Source organism: Salmo salar, chromosome 10, assembly GCF_965601325.2.
Source record: "Salmo salar chromosome 10, fSalSal1, whole genome shotgun sequence".
In the NCBI taxonomy this organism is placed as follows: domain Eukaryota; kingdom Metazoa; phylum Chordata; class Actinopteri; order Salmoniformes; family Salmonidae; genus Salmo; species Salmo salar.
In genome coordinates, this window is record NC_138300.1 from 20,526,645 (window position 1) to 20,548,133 (window position 21,489).

Sequence of the window (21,489 nt, forward strand, 5' to 3'; positions counted from 1 at the left end):
TTGTAAGTCGCGCTGGATAAGAGCGTCTGCTAAATGACGTAAACGTAATGTAAATGATATCCAATCAATTGAATTTACCACAGGTGGACTCCAATCAAGTTGTAGAAACATCAAGGATGATCAATGGAAACAGGATGCACTTGAGCTCAATTCCGAGTCTAATAGAATACTTACATAAATGTGTTTCAGTTTCTTTAATATAAATTGGCAAAAATTTCAGAAAATCTGTTTTCACTTTGTCATTATGGGGTATTGTGTGTAGATATGGATTTTTAATTTAAAAATTTTTTTTTTTTGAATAAAGCTGTAAAGTAACAAAATGTGGAAAAAGGGATGAGGTCTGAATACTTTCCGAAATGCACTATGTATTTAGGGCCCTCTGATTACAATAACATTCTTATTTGCATACTATAATATAGCCTATATTATGGAGCCACATTTGCTGGAATAATATCGGCACATTGTGCAGCCATTTATTATTAGCATATTATGTTGCCACATTTTCCTGGAACTTTTGAGTTTACCAAATAGCTGGATGTGTAAACGTGTAGTGTGTGGGTCCGTGCATACGACGTACCTCCATATTGGAAGAGGCCACTTCGAACATGCTGCTGTCCAGCTGCGGGCCCTCTGGGTGCATGTAGTTCTCCCCGTCCATGGCCAGTGAGGGTGACGGGAGTGTGGGCATCAGGCTGCAGGCTGACACATGACCTCTGACCTTCACGTATGTATGCTGGCTGTGTCCTACAGTGCCCCTACTAATGCCCAGCACACTCCATCACCTGCAGAGAGCGAGACATGGGGTTCAAGTCAAATTATTCATATTCTAATGACAGTTTTTACACAGGAGCATGTCAATGTGTTTTTCTCACAGTAGTGTGGTCAAATACTGTATAATTGCCTAAAACCTCTATCGCAGTTTTGAATCAACAGCATAAACCAGGTTTTTGCAACTTTGAAAGGGTGGAGGCCACAAAAGATCTGAACTCATCACGGGGGCCACAGTGGCTCGAGGGTCTGCGTACCCACATCCATACATGCAGTAAGCAACTGGCTCTAGCCTTTAAGTGAAATTGCAAGTTTAGTTTTTATTTTCCTGCAATTCTACACATTTTGCAATGGGGCGGAGAGAGATTTGAGTAGATTTTAATACGATATCTGACAGACTACCAAAATCCATGGGGACCCACCGGTCGGTAATTCGACCATGATTACTGCAAGTTTAGATAGTAGTATTTAATTGGCATTCTAGAATTAGCTGCTGCCAAGGCAGTGACTACTCTTCCTGGGGTCCAAACTGGTAACAAAACAAATAACACTACATAATATCCTGCCTCAGAAAACAGGTGATGGCTCCTGCAATATGAGCCGTTCCAAGGCTCGTGAATGGCCACCCACTTACATGGCACAATACAGTGCAAATTACAAAAAAATATATAGAAAATGGCTGTCTCTTCACAGTCCCAGTTGTGCCATACTGTTATTATCTGTTTTTTTTAATCTGTTTTTATAGTTAGTTTGAGTTACCTGGGGTGGCAGAGTATTCTATGTAGTCATGGCTCTATTTAATACTGTGTGTTTCCCAGCCTCTGCTCTGGACCTGGGGACTGTGAAGAGACCTCCGATTGCACGTTTTATGTTGTACCGATGAGTGTCCGAACTGTGTGCCAACTGCTTGAACAGACAGTTCAGCACCAACACCTCACAAAGACCAATAGTGATGCAGTCAATCTCTCCTCAACTTCGAGCCAGGAGAGATTAACATGCATGTTACTGACATCTGGGCTCCGTGGACCAACTGCAATTTACCCATGTCCCTCTTCCGCATCTGTGGTGACAGAGCTAGAGCGGTGTTTGTCAGATCATGAGACATCCCGAAAATCGGTCTTCTCACAATCTGTAGCGCACCTCTATGGAAAAATGACTCACGCGAAACGCGATGTGTCCTCCGTTTTGATCTACAACCTCCACAAGTGTCAGGAGACTCGTCTAAAGTCGGTGCAGCCGATCTGCCAACTTCTGTCTGTAGCGTCGGAACCAAATTGGGCTACACACTAATATGATTCCTCTGTGCAAAGGTCAGACTCTCACGAACATGTTTTGCTCTAGGACACCCATAGGCTTCAACAGCATGATCAAAACACAGGTACACGTTGTTCTGGGGACAATAAAAGGCCACTAAAATGTGCAGTTGTGTCACACAACACAATGTCACAGATGTCTCCAGTTGAGGGTGCGTGCAATTGGCATGCTGACTGAATGTCCACCAGAGCTGTTGCCAGATAATTGAATCTTCATTTCTTTGCCATAAGCCGCCTCCAGTCGTTTTTAGAGAATTTGGCAGTATGTCCAACCTCACAACCACGCCAGCCTAGGACCTCCACATCCGGCTTCTTCACTTGCGCAATCGTCTGAGATCAGCCACCCCAGACAGCTGATGAAACTGAGGAGTATTTTTGTAATAAAATCCTTTTTGTGGGGAAAAACAAATTCTGATTGGCTGTTTGAAAACACCGCCTGAAATTTCAGCCTGTTTTGGTGAAAGGAAGTTTAGGCCTTCCATAGTGACACCACCATGCAGTGAATTAGTTAATAGGCCAATAAGAAAGTTCCAAACCACTGCCAATAACAGCAAAATGTAAGTTCTCCCCTCCACACTCAAACCCCTCGCAGACAGTCCTAGAGAAAATTCTTGCTTGTAAAATGTATTTTTGGCCATTTTATTTGAAAACAAATCACAGTAAGGTACTTAATGTTACCCAGAATTGCTTTGAAATAGAGATAAAACTGGGTAAATTGGACCTTTAAAATAAATGCTGGACCAGGAAATCGTGTGGAGACAACAAACCTTGATCAGATAGTGATGGGATCATATTGATTAGATCAAGCCCATATTTATGCACAAGGTGCAAACAAGGTTTATGTTACAGCAGAATCGGACTCAACCACAAGAATGACCGGCTGTCCAATCTTCAGTTTCTTCCATACAAAAAAATGACGGTCTTCATCCATAACTGTCGGTTATACGGTAATTGTGCCAGCCCTATTAACAGTTACACAGTAATGCTAAAATCCTGACCTTTGCATTAAGTAGTTTAAAGCCTAGTGTCGAGTTGGTTTTTGGTAGAGAAAGGGGGGGGTATATTTCAAAACAGAGTCACAGGAGGGAGTAATCTCTTAATTGCTTCAGAGGCTGGTGACTGGTTGGGCCAGCGCCCCCCTCTCTCAGCCTCCCTCTTGGGTGGCCTGACATGTTATAAACCGAGGGGGTGAGGTGCGGATTATTTAATGTCCCATCATCTTAAAAATCAAGCCTCGATGAAAGACCTCACAAGACCTTTAAGAGGGCCGAAGCTATCTAAAGGAATCAGAAGTTAGCCCTACATTACATCATATTTCAAATAGTGAATATGAACAACCTGTTAACATCCCAGTTTCCCCATGTTGCTGTGAGCGCCAGCCAGCCAGGGGTTAAGACCAGGCTGCCTCTCATTCTGACAAGTCACTCAGGGCCTGCCTGCTGCAGGACATGGAAGTCATCCAGGGTAGTGCAACTCCCTTAAATTTTTGGGATCTGGGGGCAGTATTGAGTAGCTTGGGTAAATAAGGTGCCCAGAGTAAACTGCCTGCTACTCAGGCCCAGAAGCTAGGATATGCATATTATTAGTAGACTTGGATAGAAAACACTGAAGTTTCTAAAAAACTGTTTGAATGATGTCTATGAGTATAACAGAACTCATATGGCAGGCAAAAACCTGCAAAAAAGTCAACCAGGAAGTGTAGGATCTGAGAAATGTAGTTCTTTCTAGTCCCTTTCGAAACTACAGTATCTGTGCTGTTACGTTGCACTTTCTAAGGCTCCCATTGGCTGTCTAAAGCCTTCAGAAAGTGGATTGAGCCTTCTCCTGTCTCTGGGCAGAGTATAGGAGCTCAGTTACTGAGTGGTCTGCCTGAGGACAAAGATTGGATATGCGCATTCACGCGAGCACGCTGTTTTTTCTTTTCCTCCTTGAATGAATACACTATTGTCCGGTTGGAATATTATCGCAATTTCACGTTAAAAATACCATAAAAATTGATTTTAAACAGCGTTTGACATGCTTCTAAGTACAGTAATGGTACATTTTGACTTTGTGTGTCTCGAATTGCGCTCGCAAGTTACCCTTTGGATAGTGACCTGAAACCACATTTCTTGTGGAAGTAGCAGTCCTGGGAGTGCATTCTGACGAAGATCAGCAAAGGTAATACAATATTTCTAATACTAATTCTGAGTTTAGGTTGCCCCGAACTTGGCGGGTGTCTGAATAGCTCGCCGTAATGGCGAACTATGTACTCAGAATATTGAAAAATGTGCTTTCGCCGAAAAGCTATTTTAAAATCTGACACAGTGATTGCATAAAGGAGTTCTGTATCTATAATTCTTAAAATAATGATGTATTTTATCAACGATAATGATGAGTATTTTGGGAAATTCACAGGGAGTTTTTGGTGGGAATACATTTTCTGAACATAACGCGCCAATGTAAAAAGCTATATTGGGATATAAATATGAACTTGATTGAACAAAACATAGATGTATTGTATAACGTAATACATTTACATATTACATTTTAGTCATTTAGCAGACGCTCTTATCCAGAGCGACTTACAGTAGTGAATGCATACATTTCATACATTTTTCCCCCCGTACTGGTCCCCCGTAGGAATCGAACCCACAACCCTGGCGTTGCAAACACCATGCTCTACCAACTGAGCCAGATGGTAGAGCAGATGACACTCCTAGGAGTGTCATCTGATGAAGATCATCAAAAGGTTAGTGCTTCATTTAGCTGTGTTTTGGGTTTTATTGACATATATGCTTGCTTGGAAAATGGCTGTGTGGTTATTTTGGTCTATGTACTCTCCTAACAATCTAATGTTTTGCTTTCGCTGTAAAGCCTTTTTGAAATCAGACAACGTGGTTGGATTCAGGAGAGGTTCATCTTTCAGATGGTGTAAAATAGTCGTATGTTTGAGAAAATTGAATTGTGGTATTTTAGTTGTTTTTGTATTTCGCGCCATGCGATCCCATTGGCTGTTGGCTAGGGGTTCCGCCAGCGGAACGCCTAGATGTATGAGGTTTTAAAGATATGTCTCCTTAATGTAACCACATTGTCCGATTTCAAAAAGGCTTTACGGCGAAAGCATAAAGTTAGATTATGTTAGGACAGTTCCAACACAAGAAAAAACACACAGCCATTTTCCTAGCAAGGACAGGCGTCACAAAAACCAGAAAACCAGCTAAAATTAAGCACTAACCTTTGACGATCTTCATCAGATGACACTCCTAGGACATCATGTTACACAATATATGCATTTTTTGTTCAATCAAGTTGATATATATATCCAAAAACAGCCTTTTACATTGGCTCGTGATGTTTAGAAAATATTTTGCCTCCAATACTGCCGGTGAATCAGCACTACAATTTACAAAAATACTCATCATAAACGTTGATAAAATATTAAACTGTTATTCAAAGAATTATAGATGAACATCTCCTTTATGCAACCGCTGTGACAGATTTCAAAAAAGCTTCACGGGGAAAGAACACTGCAATAATCTGAGTAATGCGCTCAGAAAAAGACATCAAGCAATACAGATACCCGCCATTTTGGAGTCATCTAAAATCATAAATAGCATTAGAAGTATTCACTTACCTTTGATGATCTTCATCAGAAGGCACTTCAAGGCATCCCAGGTCCACAATAAATGTTGTTTTGATCAATAAAGTCCATAATTTATGTCCAAATAGCTCCTTGTTGTTTGCGCGTTCAGTAAGCTACTCCAAGTGTAGGAAGCACAGCCAAAATGTCACGACGAAAAGTCAAAAGAAGTTATATTTACGTTCGTTCAAACATGTCAAACATTGTATAGCATCAATCTTTAGGGCCTTTTTAACATAAAACTTCAATAATATTCCAACCGGACGATTCCAATGTCTTGAAAAACGTTTTGGAACACAGCTACCCCTCACGCGAATGCGCGCTAATGAACTCATGCGCTTTCCTGAGTCAACAACTTCCAACTTCCTTTGTTGGCCCTCTGTTCACCATAGACGCCTCAAACAACTTTCTAAAGACTGTTGACATCTAGTGGAAGCCTCAGGAAGTGCAAAATGAACCCTAAGTCACTGTGTGTTAGATAGGCAATCACTTGAAAAAACTACAGCCTCAGAACCTCCCCATCCTGGTTGGATTTTTTCTCAGCTTTTTGCTTGCCATATGAGTTCTGTTACACTCACAGACATCATTCAAACAGTTTTAGAAACTTCAGTGTTTTCTATCCAAATCTACTAATAATATGCATGTTCTAGTTTCTGGGCCCGTGTAGTAGGCCGTTTAATTTGGGTACGTTTTTCGTCCGGCCGTGAAAATACTGCCCCCTACCCAAGAGAGGTTAACTTGTTAGGGCTAGGGGCAGTATTGACACGGCTGTATAAAAAACGTACCCGATTTAATCTGGTTACTACTCCTGCCCAGTAACGAGAATATGCATATAATTATTGGCTTTGGATAGAAAACACCCTAAAGTTTCTAAAACTGTTTGAATGGTGTCTGTGAGTATAACAGAACTCATTTGGCAGGCAAAACACTGAGACATTTTCTGACAGGAAGTGGATACCTGATGTGTTGAATTACCTTTAAGCCTATGCCATTGAAACACACAGGGGTTGATTAATGTTTTGGCACTTCCTATTGCTTCCACTAGATGTCACCAGCCTTTACAAAGTGTTTTGAGTCTTTTACTGTGAGATCTGACCGAACAAGAGCCATGGAACGGTGATGGCCGATTAGACTCTGGCGCGCGAGTTCATGTTGGGTACCCTCGTTCCAATACGTTATAAAAGAGAATGCATTCGTCCACCTTGAATATTATTCATGTTCTGGTTAAAAAAGGCACTAATGATTTATGCTATACAACGTTTGACATGTTTGAACGAACGTAAATATATTTTTTCCCCTCGTTCATGACGAGAAGTCCGGCTGGCTTAGATCATGTGCTAACAACACGGATCTTTTTGGATATAAATGATGAGCTTTTTTGAACAAAACTACATTCGTTATGGACCTGGGATTCCGGGAAGTGACATCTGATGAAGAGAATCAAAGGTAATGGATTATTTACATAGTATTTTCGATTTTAGATCTCTCCAACATGGCCGTTTGTCTGTATAGCAAAGCATATTTTTCTGGGCGCAGTGCTCAGATTATTGCAAAGTGAATTTTCCCAGTAAGGTTATTTTTAAATCTGGCAAGTTGATTGCGTTCAAGAGATGTAAATCTATAATTCTTTAAATGACAATATAATATTTTACCAATGTTTTCTAATTTTAATTATTTAATTTGTGGTGCTGACTTGACTGCTGGTTATTGGAGGGAAACGATTTCCTCAACATCAATGCCATAGTAAAACGCTGTTTTTGGATATAAATATGAGCTTGATAGAACTAAAAATGCATGCATTGTCTAACATAATGTCCTAGGAGTGTCATCTGATGGAGATTCTAAAAGGTTAGTGCATCATTTTTACTTGGTTTTATGGTTTTGGTGACCCTGTCTTTGAATTGACAAAACATTACACACAGCTATTGTCAATGTACTCTCCTAACATAATCTAACTTTATGCTTTCGCCGTAAAACCTTTTTGAAATCGGACAACGTGGTTAGATTAAGGAGATGTTTATCTTTCAAAGGGTGTAAGATAGTTGTATGTTTGAAAAATTTGAATTTTGACATTTATTTGGTTTCAAATTTGCCGCTCTTGAAATGCACCTGCTGTTGATAGGGTGCACCACGGGTGGCACGCTAGCGTCCCACATAGCCCCAAGAAGTTAACAAAAGCGCATTTGCGAAAAAAGCACAATCTGACGACTGTACCTAACCATAGACATCAATGCCTTTCTTAAAGTCAATACACAGAAGTATATATTTTTAAACCTGCATATTTAGCTAAAAGAAATCCAGGTTAACAGGCAATATTAACCAGGTGAAATTGTGTCACTTGTCTTCCGTTCATTGCACGCAGAGTCAGGGTATATGCAGCAGTTTGGGCCGCCTGGCTTGTTGCAAACTATTTTGCCAGAATTTTACGTAATTATGACATAACATTGAAGGTTGTGCAATGTAACATGAATATTTAGACTTATGGATGCCACCCGTTAGATAAAATACGGAACGGTTCCGTATTTCACTGAAAGAATAAACGTGATAGTTTCCGGATTCCCCCATATTAATGACCTAAGGCTCGTATTTCTGTGTGTTATTATGTTATAATTAAGTCTATGATTTGATAGAGCAGTCTGACTGAGCGATGGTAGGCACCAGCAGGCTCGTAAGCATTCATTCAAAACAGCACTTTCGTGCGTTTTGCCAGCAGCTCTTCGCTGTGCTTCAAGCTTTGCGCTGTTTATGACTTCAAGCCTATCAACTCCCAAGATTAGGCTGGTGTAACCGATGTGAAATGGCTAGCTAGTTAGCCGGGTGCGCACTAATAGCGTTTCAAACGTCACTAGCTCTGAGACTTGGAGTAGTTTTTCCCCTTGCTCTGCATGGGTAACGGTGCTTTGAAGGTGGCTGTTGTTGATGTGTTCCTGGTTCAAGCCCAGGTAGGAGCGAGGAGAGGGACGGAAGCTATACTGTTACACTGGCAATACTAAAGTGCCTATAAGAACATCCAATAGTCAAAGGTATAGGAAATACAAATCGTATAGAGAGAAATAGTCCTATAATTAATTCCTATAATAACTAACTACAACCTAAAACTTCTTACCTGGGAATATTTAAGACTCATGTTAAAAGGAACCACCAGCTTTCATATGTTCTCATGTTCTGAGCAAGGAACTTAAACGTTAGCTTTCTTACATGGCACATAATGCACTTTTACTTTCTTCTCCAACACTTTGTTTTTGTATTATTTAAACCAAATTGAACATGTTTCATTATTTATTTGAGGCTAAATTGATTTTATTGATGTATTATATTATAAGTTAAAATAAGTGTTCATTCAGTATTGTTGTAATAGTCATTATTACAAAAAAAAAGTATAATCTTATAAAATATTTAAAATAAAATAAATTGGCTTTGGATTATGGTATCGGCTTTTTTTGGTCCTCCAATAATCGGTATCGGCGTTGAAAAAACCCCATAATCGGTCGACCTCTAATCTGCATAGGCGTACAGAAGCCCATTATCAGCAACCATCACTCCTGTGCTCCAATGGCACGCTGTGTTAGCTAATCCAAATGTATCATTTTAAAAAGGCTAGTTGATCATTAGAGAACCCTTTTGCAATTATGTTATCACAGCTGAAAACTGTTGTACTAATTAAAGAAGCAATAAAACTGGCCTTCTTTACACTAGTTGAGTATCTGGAGCATCAGCGTTTGTGGGTTCGATTACAGGATCAAAATGGCCAGAAACTCGTCAGTCTTTCTTGTTCTGAGAAATTAAGGCTATTCCATGTGAGAAATTGCCAAGAAACTGAAGATCTCGTACAACGCTGTGTACTACTCCCGTCACAGAACAGCGCAAACTGTCTCTAACCAGAATAGAAAGAGTGGTGTTCCTTTTGTCCAGGTGGGAAAGGGCTGTGTGGAGTGCAATAGAGATTGCATCATCTGTGGATCTGTTAGGGCGGTATGCAAATTGGAGTGGGTCTAGGGTTTCTAGGATAATGGTGTTGTTGTGAGCCATGACCAGCCTTTCAAAGCACTTCATGGCTACGGACGTGAGTACTACGGGTCGGTAGTCATTTAGGCACGTTGCCTTAGTGTTCTTGGGTACAGGGACTATGGTGATCTGCTTGAAACATGTTGGTATTACAGACTCAGTCAGGGACATGTTGAAAATGTCAGAGAAGACACTTACCAGTTGGCCAGCACATGCCCGGAGCATACATTCTGGTAATCCGTCTGGCCCCGAGGCCTTATGAACATTGACCCGTTTAAAAAGGTCTTCCTCACGTCGGCTACAAAGAGCGTGATCACACAGACATCCGGAACAGCTCTCATGCATGCCTCAGTGTTCCTTGCCTCGAAGCGAGCACAGAAGTGATTTAGCTCATCTGGTAGGCTCGTGTCACTGGGCAGCTCGTGGCTGTGCTTCCCTTTGTTGTCTGTAATAGTTTGCAAGCCCTGCCACATAAGATGAGCGTCGGAGCCGGTGTAGTATTGACGCTTTGCCTGTGATTTTTTTTACAAGCCTCCGGGTTAGAGTACCGCTCCTTGAAAGCGGCAGCTCTATCCTTTAGCTCAGTGTGAATGTTGCCTGTAATCCATGGCTTCTGGTTGGGTTATGTACGTACAGTCACTGTGGGGAAGACGTCCTCAATGCACTTATTGATAAAGCCAGTGACTGATGTGGCGTACTCCTCAATGCAATCGGAAGAATCCTGGAACATGTTCCAGTCAGTGATAGCAAAACAGTCCTGTAGTTTAGCATCTGCTTCATCTGACCACGTTTTTATTGACCGAGTCACTGGTGCTTCCTGCTTTAATTTTTGCTTGTAAGCAGGAATCAGGAGAATAGAATTGTGGTCAGATTTACCAAATGGAGGCTGAGGGAGAGCTTTGTATGCATCTCTGTGTGTGGAGTACAGGTGATCAAGATTTTTTTCCCTCTGGCTGCGCATTTAACATGTTGATAGAAATTAGGTAAAACTGATTTAAGTTTCCCTGCATGAAAGACTCCGGCCACTAGGAGCACCACCTCTGGGTGAGCGGTTTCCTGTTTGCTTATTTCCTTATACAACTGACTGAGCGCAGTCTTAGTGCCAGCGTCCGTCTGTGGTGGTAAATAAACAGCCACAAAAACTATAGATAAACTCTTGGCAAATAGTGTGGTCTGCAATTTATCATAAGATACTCTACTTCAGGAGAGCAAAAGCAAAATTGTGAGACTTCCTTAGATTTCGTGCATCAGCTGTTTACAAACATGCACAGACCCCCCCGCCCAATCTTAGCGGAGTGTGTTCTATCTAGCCGGTGCAGCGTATATCCGGTTAGCTGAAAATCCATGTCATCATTCAGCCACGATTCCGTGAAACATAAGATGTTACGTTTTTTGGTCCCGTTGGTAGGATATTCTTGGTCGTATCTCGTCAAATTTATTGTCCAATGATTGTACGTTGGCGAGTAATATTGACGTAACGGCAGCTTTCCCACTCGCCTTCTCCGGATTCTTACGAGGCACCCCGCTCCGTGTCCTCTGTACCCGAGTCTCTTTCTCTTGCTAATAAACGGGGATGTCGGCCTCATCGGGTGTTCGCACTATGTCCTGTGCTTCCTGCTTGTTGAAGAAAAAATCTTTTGTCAAATCTGAGGTGAGTGATCGCTGTCCTGATATCCAGAAGCATTTTTTTTGCCTTAAGATAATGTTTTTACCACTATGTACAAAACAAGTTACAAATAACGTGAAAAACCTCACCTAATAGCACAATTGGTTAGGCGTCCGTAAAACTGCTGCCATTTCTTCCGGCGCCATTTTAGCGCTTGGCTCCCTGTTCCATCTGTGGTATGGGTAAGGGGAAAATGGAAAAAGCGGGATCCTTGGGACGTCCCAACTCTGACATCACCCTATTAACATTTACATTTAAAACAGTTAGATAATGGTTAAGGATTAAGGTTAGGGGAGGGACATCCCAAGGATCCCAGATAGAAGCTAAACATGTGAACATGCCTCAATATAGGCCTGTCATCTCTACCAGCCTGTTGACAGGCCTCCACCCCTCACATGTGATCCCTCAATCTTTAAAAACACTTGTTTCGTCTTCCCTCATTCCACAGGCTTGGCATTAATCCTGCTTAAGGCACACCGAGTAAATCCTTTAATGAACGGCCCGCTTCATCTTCATTAACAACGCTCTCAAGATCAGGGCATCATGACAGACAGGGTGACACACACACACACAGAACAGACCAAACCTTTTACATCAGTTCCTGTTGCGCCGAGTTACCATCTCAGACCTCACCATTGATGAAACTTCTTCCAACCTACATCAAAGTCACTCACTGCACATTTCTGCCCATTAAATGTCCTCCGATTTTAATCTAATTACAAAGCAATGCTACATTATATTAAACCAGTATGTTGGTAGTTATGATGGCTTGGCTTGCTATGCTGGATTAATTATCCAAGTGATGAAAAATTCATAAAAGGAACAAGTTACTTCCCTGGGAAACTCAGCAGTCATTCAAAACAGTGTGAATTATTTATCAGGCCCTTTTCAACTCACGCCATTTCCATGGAGCGGCACAGACGCACAGAGAGGATCTGTGGGTGGCTCGGTACGGGAGAAAACGACAAAGAAAAATTAATCAACTGACTGAGTAACCAAATCTGCAGTGCTATCAAAGCGGAGGGATATAGAAACAAATGGTGTTTTATGAGCCTGTATTGTTAGAGTTTCTGCAGCCATTCAAATATTAATCATGCTACACAGTCAGATGTTCCATCATTCCTGCTGAATTTAACATTATTAGAAACACCATTAGAATTAGCCTGACTCAAGATAGGATGTGTACATTATTTTTTAACCATCTAGAGTCTAAGCCTTGGGGGTGGAAATTGACTCAAGGTTAACTAATTTACATTCAAGTGACATCAGTGCCAGAGAATTTGAGCTCTTCAGTGGCCAACAGCTAGACTTTGAGCTTATCTGAGCCACATTTTTATACAAGATTTTAAGCAGGGAACCAGTCACACTTTATATGCAATGTAGGCTTTGGGATGGTAGCTAGCTAAGTCCACAGACAATGCGCACAGAACACTAAATACTTCCTCCAAGCTAGCTAACCACTGTAGCTACTATTGACATTAACAATGTATTAGCTAGTTTCCATGAAACAGCTGACTGTGTTAGCTAGCTAAGGACATGGCACTATGTGCTAACGTTAGCTAGCTAAATATTGGGCAATGGGATGGCAATACAGGACTATGGAGAGTGAATTAAATAGTTTTTCGTCATCTTGCTAGGTAGTCATCTAGCTGTGGCCATCTTGCTACTATCAACAAGGGCTTTCTAGAAAAAAGCAATATTAGCGCAGATGGAAATCCAGATCATAAGCAACACTCACAGCTATGCATTGCCAAACACTACTGCCACCTTCTGGTTTGGAGTATTTTAACAAGGCTGGGTGGCTGACGACTTCCAAGCTTCTTGCGTTTTGAAAACAAACGCGATAGCACCCCTGAACAGAGTGTCAGCATTCAAAGTACTGTCAGCAGGCAAACTTTGAAAATCCTACCGGTGTGTCTGAGCTTTAAGAACTGTAAGCTATGGGCTCTCCAACCCTGTTCCAGGGGTCCTAGGCTACGCTTAGTTTTTTTTAAAGTTGCATTTGCATTGATGTCAGAGTGATTAGAGCAGGGCTCTCCAACCCTGTTCCTGGAGAGCTACCCTCTTGTAGGTTTTCGCTCCAACCCCAGTTGTAACTAACCTGATTCAACTTATCAACCAACTAATTATTAAGAGTCAGGTGTGCTGGATTATGGTTGGAGTGAAAACCTGAAGGACGGTAGCTCTTCAGGAACAGGGTTGGAGAGCCTTGGATTAGAGGGACAATCGAGTGCTGAGTACCAGGCCATTAGCGTCTAGCCGTTAGAAAGTTTGGTAGGCTACTTATGATCATCAGAGCACAGTTTAGGAGAAGTCTAGTTTCCGTGACTCAGCACTCACACGGAATTTGACTGTGGTCATGACTCTTGACTGCCCATGTGGTGGTAATACAGTCCCCTTAACAGCCCTCGTTAAGACTGGAGAGGGAGTGTGTGTAATGGCTGGGTAACCAGGGAACAGGCTTGTGGACTCCTACAGAGCCTATCTCCCAGGGCTGGAACACCACCTCATTAGGAAAGGAAAGCATTGTGTTTCTCAGCTAACCCAGAGAACACAGCCTCCTTCCAGGCTACAACTCCTCCCTCCACACCCCCACCACCTACCTCGGATTATAACTGGTGTTTTTCTTTAATGATCATCATATAACAGTTCTCTCACAATCACTTTAGGAGACCGTGTGCTCTGAACAGGGTGGTGTTAAAACATATCTACTCATTGTTACTCTCCCTTCCGGGAAGGCAATAAGGCCCACCCCCGACCTCCCTTCTGCAAAATCAGATTACACCTCCATTCTGCTCCTTCCCACCTATAGGCAGAAACTTAAACAGGAAGCGCCATTGGTAAGGACTGTTCGACATTGGTCAGACCAATCCGAATCTATTCTTCATTGTTTTGATCACACAGATGGGAAATGTTCCGGGTCGCCTCTGAGAATAGTATTGACGTATACACAGATTCAGTGACTGGGTTCATCAGACATGGCTTGGGATGCTGTCTGGGCCGGCAGCCTTGCGAGGGTTAACACGCTTAAATGACTTACTCACGTCACCCACGCAGAAAAAGAGCACACAGTCCTCGTGAGCGTCCAGGACATTTACAGCACCCAGTGACACAGGAAGGCCAAGAAGATCAAGGACCTCAGCCAACCGAGCCACAACCAGTACAGGTGCATCAAAGCTTGGACCGAGAGACTGAGAAACATCTCCAGGCCATCAGACTGTGAAAGTCACCAATAACCGGCCTCCGCCCAGTACCCTGCCCTGAACCTTACTGTTCTACTTGGCTGCCACCCGGTACTCTACCTTGCACCTTTGAGACTGCTGCCTTATGTACAGAGTCATTGAACACTAGTCGCTTTAATGTTTAAATACTGTTTAACCCACTATGTGTGTATATACTGTATTTTAGTCATGGTTCATCCCATATAAAAAGTTTATTTTTATTGCTACACTGTTGAAGCTAGAAACAGAATCCTTTTGCTGTACCTGCAATAACATCTGCAAATCTGTGTGCGCGACCAATAAACTTAGATTTTAACAGGGAGAGGGTGATTCTGAACTAGGCCATAGGGCACTGGAATATTGGTCAGGGCAGAATACAGTGTAGCCTACTGTTTGGTCACACTAGCAGGATGGCAGAAAAGCATTCACTGTCAAACCAACAGCAAGGGGAAAGGAGAGATTAGATTAGCCTATATTAGAACAGCAGTTGCAAGCTTTTAAAACAGTGTGTGCATTAGGTATGCTTTCCCTTCAACAAGCTTAGCTTCAAGTGAAACAGGCCTCAATGACAAGAAAGCAATACTAGTTTTATTTGACTTGAAACTTACTCCAAATCAATTGAACCTGAACTTAATAAAACATTCAACAAAGAAATTAGCAGCAATAAAGTCGAGCCCGACCGATATGGGATTTTTGGGTCCGATACCAATTTTAGGGAGCCAAATATAACCCATTAACAATATATATATATATAATTATATATATATATATATAATAGACCCAAAAATCCCGATATGTCGAGCCCGACCGATCGACTTTATTGCTGCTAATTTCTTTGTTGAATGTTTTATTAAGTTCAGGTTCAATTGATTTGGAGTAAGTTATATATATATTTTTTTTTAAATGTAGAGGTGGAATGAATATATATATATATATATTTTTTTACATAATCCTTTGGAGCACAATTTAACAAATACACTAATTGATGATTTAAGTAAATCTTAAAATTAACATTTAAGAACATTTGTGGTTTACATGATAACCACCAAAAAGCAACAAAATCCTCTATAACTATGAAAGTACATCAAAACACTTGTTCCGTTTACCTTAGACAAATATTTAAGTTGTACCTATCTATGGCAGTGGATATAAATGCTGAAGTCTTTGTGCTGAAGCACTACAAGCACAGTAATAAACAAGGGCTGAATGAATAAATCTGAAAAGGCACTGTTCACAACAGCAGTGAAATGCAGTAACATGCTGTTCGTAATGTCACCACTAGGTGTCAATGTCAGCATTTGTATTGAGAAGATTCACTACAGTGCATTACAACTAGAGGTCGACCGATTAATCGGCATGGCCGATTAATTAGGGCCAATTTCAAGTTCTCATAACAATCGTTAATCTGCATTTTTGGATGCCGATTTTGGCCGATTACATTGCACTCCACGAGGAGACTGCGTGGCAGGCTGACCACCTGTTACGCGAGTGAAGCAAGGAGCCAAGGTAAGTTGCTAGCTAGCATTAAAGTTCTTATAAAAATCAATCTTAACATAATCACAGTTAACTACACATGGTTGATTATATAACTAGTTTATATGCAATGCAAGACAAGCTAGATAATCAATGCGGTGCCTGTTAATTTATAAATCACACCCTACTTCGCCAAACAGGTGATTGACAAGCGCATTCGCAAAAAAAGCACTGTCCTTGCAACAATGTGTACTTAACCATAAACATCAATGCCTTTCTTAAAATCAATACACAAGTATATTTTTTCAAACCTGCATATTTAGTTAATATTGCCTGCTATTATGAATTTCTTTTAACTAGAGAAATTGTGTCACGTCTCTTCTCGTTCTGTGCAAGCAGAGTCAGGGTATATGCAGCAGTTTGGGCCGCCTGGCTCGTTGCGAACTGTGTGAAGACTTTCCTCCTAACAAAGACAGTAATTAATTTGCCAGAATTGTACATATTTCTGACATTACATTGAAGGTTGTGTAATGTAACAGCAAAGCTTAGAGACTTAGGGATGCCACCCGGAACAGTTCCGTAGTTTACTGAAAGAATAAACATTTTGTTTTCGAAATGATAGGTCATTAATATGGTCAAATCCGGAAACAAAGGCTCGCATTTCTGTGTGTTTATTATATTATTAAGTCTATGATTTGATAGAGCAGGCTGAACGGTGGAAGGCAGCAGCAAGCTCATAAGCAGGCTCATAAGCATTCATTCAAACAGCACTTTCCTGCGTTTGCCAGCAGCTCTTCGTTGTGCTTCAAGCATTGTGCCGTTTATGACTTCAAGCCTATCAACTCCCGAGATAAGGCTGGCAATACTATAGTGCCTATAAGAACAACCAATAGTCAAAAGGTATATGAAATACAAATGGTATAGAGAGAAATAGTCCTATAATTCCTATAATAACTACAACCTAAAACTTCTTAACCTCTCTTGGGTAGGGGGCAGTATTTTCACATCCGAATGAAAAATGTACCCAAATGAAAACGGCCTACTACTCGGGCACAGGAACTAGAACATGCATATTATTAGTAGATTTGGATAGAAAACACTGAAGTTTCTAAAACTGTTTGAATGATGTCTGTGAGTATAACAGAACTCATATGGCAGGCAAAAAACTGAGAAAAATCCAACCAGGAAGTGGGAAATCTGGTATTTTCAAGTCATTGCCTATCTAACACACAGTGACTTAGGGTTCATTTTGCACTTCCTAAGGCTTCCACTAGATGTCAACAGTCTTTAGAACCTTGTTTGAGGCTTTTGCAGTGAACAGAGAGCGAACAAGAAGGCCGGGAAGTTGGTGACTCAGAAAATGACATGAGTTTTGTGGCGCGCGTTCACATGATGAAGTAGCTGTGTTCCAAAACATTTTTCAAGACATTGGAATCGTCCTGTTGGAATATTATTGAAGTTATGTTAAAAAGGCCCTAAAGATTGATGCTATACAATGGTTGACATGTTTCAACGAACGTCGTGACATTTTGGGCGCGCTTCCTACACTTGGAGTAGCTTACTGAACGCGCAAACAACAAGGAAGTATTTGGACATAAATTATGGACTTTATCGAACAAAACAACATTTGTGGACCTGGGATTCCTGGAAGTGCCTTCCGATGAAGATCAAAGGTAAGTGAACATTTCTAATGCTATTTATGATTTTAGATGACTCCAAAATGGCGGGTATCTGTATTGTCTGGTGTATTATTCTGAGCGCGTACTCAGATTATTGCAAAGTGTGCTTTCCCTGTGAAGCTTTTTTGAAATCTATCACAGCGTTTGCATAAAAGAGATGTTCATCTATAATTCTTTGAATAACAGTTTAATATTTTATCAACGTTTATGATGAGTATTTTTGTAAATTGTAGTGCTGGTTCACCGGCAGTATTGGAGGCAAAATATACTGCTCAAAAAAATTAAGGGAACACTAAAATAACACATCCTAGATCTGAATGAATTAAATAATCTTACTAAATACTTTTCTTTACATAGTTGAATGTGCTGACAACAAAATCACACAAAAATAATGAATGGAAATCCAATTTATCAACCCATGGAGGTTTGGAGTCACACTCAAAATTAAAGTGGAAAAACCACACTACAGGCTGATCCAACTTTGATGTAATGTCCTTAAAACAAGTCAAAAAGAGGCTCAGTACTGTGTGTGGCCTCCACGTGCCTGTATGACCTCCCTACAACGCCTGGGCATGCTCCTGATGAGGTGGCGGATGGTCTCCTGAGGGATCTCCTCCTAGACCTGGACTAAAGCATCCGTCAACTCCTGGACAGTCTGTGGTGTAACGTGGCGTTGGTGGATGGAGCGAGACATGATGTCCCAGATGTGCTCAATTGGATTCAGGTCTGGGGAACGGGCGGGCCAGTCCATAGCATCAGTGCCTTCCTCTTGCAGGAACTGCTGACACACTCCAGCCACATGAGGTCTAGCATTGTCTTGCATTAGGAGGAACCCAGGGCCAACCGCACCAGCATATGGTCTCACAAGGGGTCTGAGGATCTCATCTCGGTACCTAATGGCAGTCAGGGCTGTGCGGCCCCCCAAAGAAATGCCACCCCACACCATGACTGACCCACCGCCAAACCGGTCATGCTGGAGGACGTTGCAGGCAGCAGAACGTTCTCCACGGCGTCTCCAGACTCTGTCACGTCTGTCACGTGCTCAGTGTGAACCTGCTTTCATCTGTGAAGAGTTGCCAATCTTGGTGTTCTCTGGCAAATGCCAAACGTCCTGCACGGTGTTGGGCTGTAAGCACAACCCCCACCTGTGGACGTCGGGCCCTCATACCACCCTCATGGAGTCTGTTTCTAACCGTTTGAGCAGACACATGCACATTTGTGGCCTGCTGGAGCTCCTCCTGCTCCTCCTTGCACAAAGGCGGAGGTAGCGGTCCTGCTGCTGGGTTGTTGCACTCCTACGGCCTCCTCCACGCCTCCTGATGTACTGGCCTGTCTCCTGGCAGCGCCTCCATGCTCTGGACACTACGCTGACAGACACAGCAAACCTTCTTGCCACAGCTCGCATTGATGTGCCATCCTGGATGAGCTGCACTACCTGAGCCACTTGTGTGGGTTGTAGACTCCGTCTCATGCTACCACTAGAGTGAAAGCACCGCCAGCATTCAAAAGTGACCAAAACATCAGCCAGGAAGCATAGGAACTGAGAAGTGGTCTGTGGTCCCCACCTGCAGAACCACTCCTTTATTGGGGGTGTCTTGCTAATTGCCTATAATTTCCACCTGTTGTCTATTCCATTTGCACAACAGCATGTGAAATGTATTGTCAATTAGTGTTGCTTCCTAAGTGGACAGTTTGATTTCACAGAAGTGTGATTGACTTGGAGTTACATTGTGTTGTTTAAGTGTTTATTTTTTTGAGCAGTGTATTTTCTGAACATCACGCGACAATGTAAAATGCTGTTTTTGGATATAAATATGAACTTTATCGAACAAAACATACATGCATTGTCTAACATTGAGTCCTAGGAGTGTCATCCGATGAAGATCGTCAAAGGTTTGTGCTTAATTTTAGCTGAATTTCTGGTATTTGTGACCCCTCTCCTGCTTGGAAAATGGCTGTGTGGTTTTTCTTGTGTTGTACCTGTCCTAACATAATCTAACTTTATGCTTTCGCCGTAAAGCCTTTTTGAAATCGGACAATGTGGTTACATTAATAAGTGTACCTTTAAAATGGTGTAAAATAGTCGTATGTTTGAGAAGTTTGAATTATGACATTTTGTTGTTTTGAATTTGGCGCTCTGATTTTTCACCGGCTGTTGAATAGTGTGAACCGTGGGTAGGACGGTAGCGTCCCACCTGCCCTAAAGAGGTTAACTGGGAATATTGAAGACTCGTTAAAAGGAACCACCAGCTTTCATATGTTCTCAGCAAGGAACTTAAACGTTAGCTTTTTTCATGGGACATATTTCACTTTCTTCTCCAACACTGTTTTAATTCATTATTTAAATCACATTGAACATGTTTCATTATTTATTTGAGACTAAATTGATGTATTATATTAAGTTAAAATAAGTGTTCATTCAGAATTGTTGTAATTGTCATTATTACCAAAAAATATATATCCACTGATCCTCCTTAATATGTTTCTACAACTTGGAGTCCACCTGTGGTAAATTCAATTGATTGGACATGATTTGAAAAGGCACACCTTTCTACAGTTGAAGTCAGAAGTTTACATACACTAAGGTTGGAGTCATAACTCGTTTTTCAACCACTCCACAAAATTCTTGTTAACAAACTATAGTTTTGGGAAGTCAGTTAGGACATCTACTTTGTGCATGACAGAAGTAATTTTTCCAACAATTCTTTACAAACAGATTTTCACTTATAATTCACTGTATCATAATTCCAGTGGGTCAGAAGTTCACATACACTAAGTTGACTGTGCCTTTAAACAGATTGGAAAATGCCAGAAAATGATGTCATGGCTTTAGAAGCTTCTGATAGGCTAATTGACATCATTTGAGTCAATTGGAGGTATACCTGTGGATGTATTTCAAGGCCTACCTTCAAACTCAGTGCCTCTTTGCTTAACAACATGGGAAAATCAAAATAAAATCAGCCAAGACCTCAGAAAACAAATTGTAGACCTCCACAAGTATGGTTCATCCTTGGGAGCAATTTCCAAATGTCTGAAGATACCACGTTCATCTGTACAAACAATAGTACGCAAGTATGAACACCATTCGACCACACAGCCGTCATACCGCTCAGGAAGGAGACGCGTTCTGTCTCCTAGAGATGAACGTATTTTGGTGCGAAAAGTGCAAATAAATCCTAGAACAACAGCAAAGGACCTTGTGAAGATGCTGGAGGAAACAGGTACAAAAGTATCTATATTCACAGTAAAACGAGTCCTATATCGACATAACCTGAAAGGCCGCTTGGCAAGGAAGAAGCCACTGCTCCAAAACCGCCATAAAAAACTAGACTACGGTTTGCAACTGCACATGGGGACATAGATCGTACTTTTTGAAGAAATGTCCTCTGGTCTGATGAAACAAAAATAGAACTGTTAGGCCATAACGACCATCGTTATGTTTGGAAGAAAAAGGGGGATGCTTGCAAGCCGAAGAACTCCATCCCAACCGTGAAGCACGGGGGTGGCAGCATCATGTTGTGGGGGTGCTTTGCTGCAGGAGGGGACTGGTGCACTTCAGCAAAATAGATGGCATCATGAGGAAGAACAATTATGTGGATATATTGAAGCAACATCTCAAGACATCAGTCAGGAAGTTAAAGCTTGGTAGGAAATGGGTCTTCCAAATAGACATTGACCCCAAGCATACTTCCAAAGTGGCAAAATGGCTTAAGGACAACAAAGTCAAGGTATTGGCGTGGCC

At 41.5% G+C, this 21,489-nt stretch overlaps 1 protein-coding gene across 3 annotated transcripts in view; it reads right to left on the reverse strand.

Moving 5' to 3' along the window:
* The window catches only part of LOC106613723 (protein strawberry notch homolog 2), a 118,755-nt gene that overhangs the window by 78,923 nt on the left and 18,343 nt on the right, over positions 1-21,489 (reverse strand). For 2 of the 3 annotated variants that reach the window (XM_014216274.3, XM_014216273.3), the window contains exon 2: positions 578-782. In XM_014216274.3, the coding sequence (XP_014071749.3) occupies positions 578-688 (111 nt within the window). In that variant the 5' untranslated portion in view covers positions 689-782. Of the gene's footprint in view, positions 1-577; positions 783-9,906; positions 10,850-21,489 lie in introns of those variants that run through there. The other variant, XM_045687465.2, reaches the window with a different exon arrangement.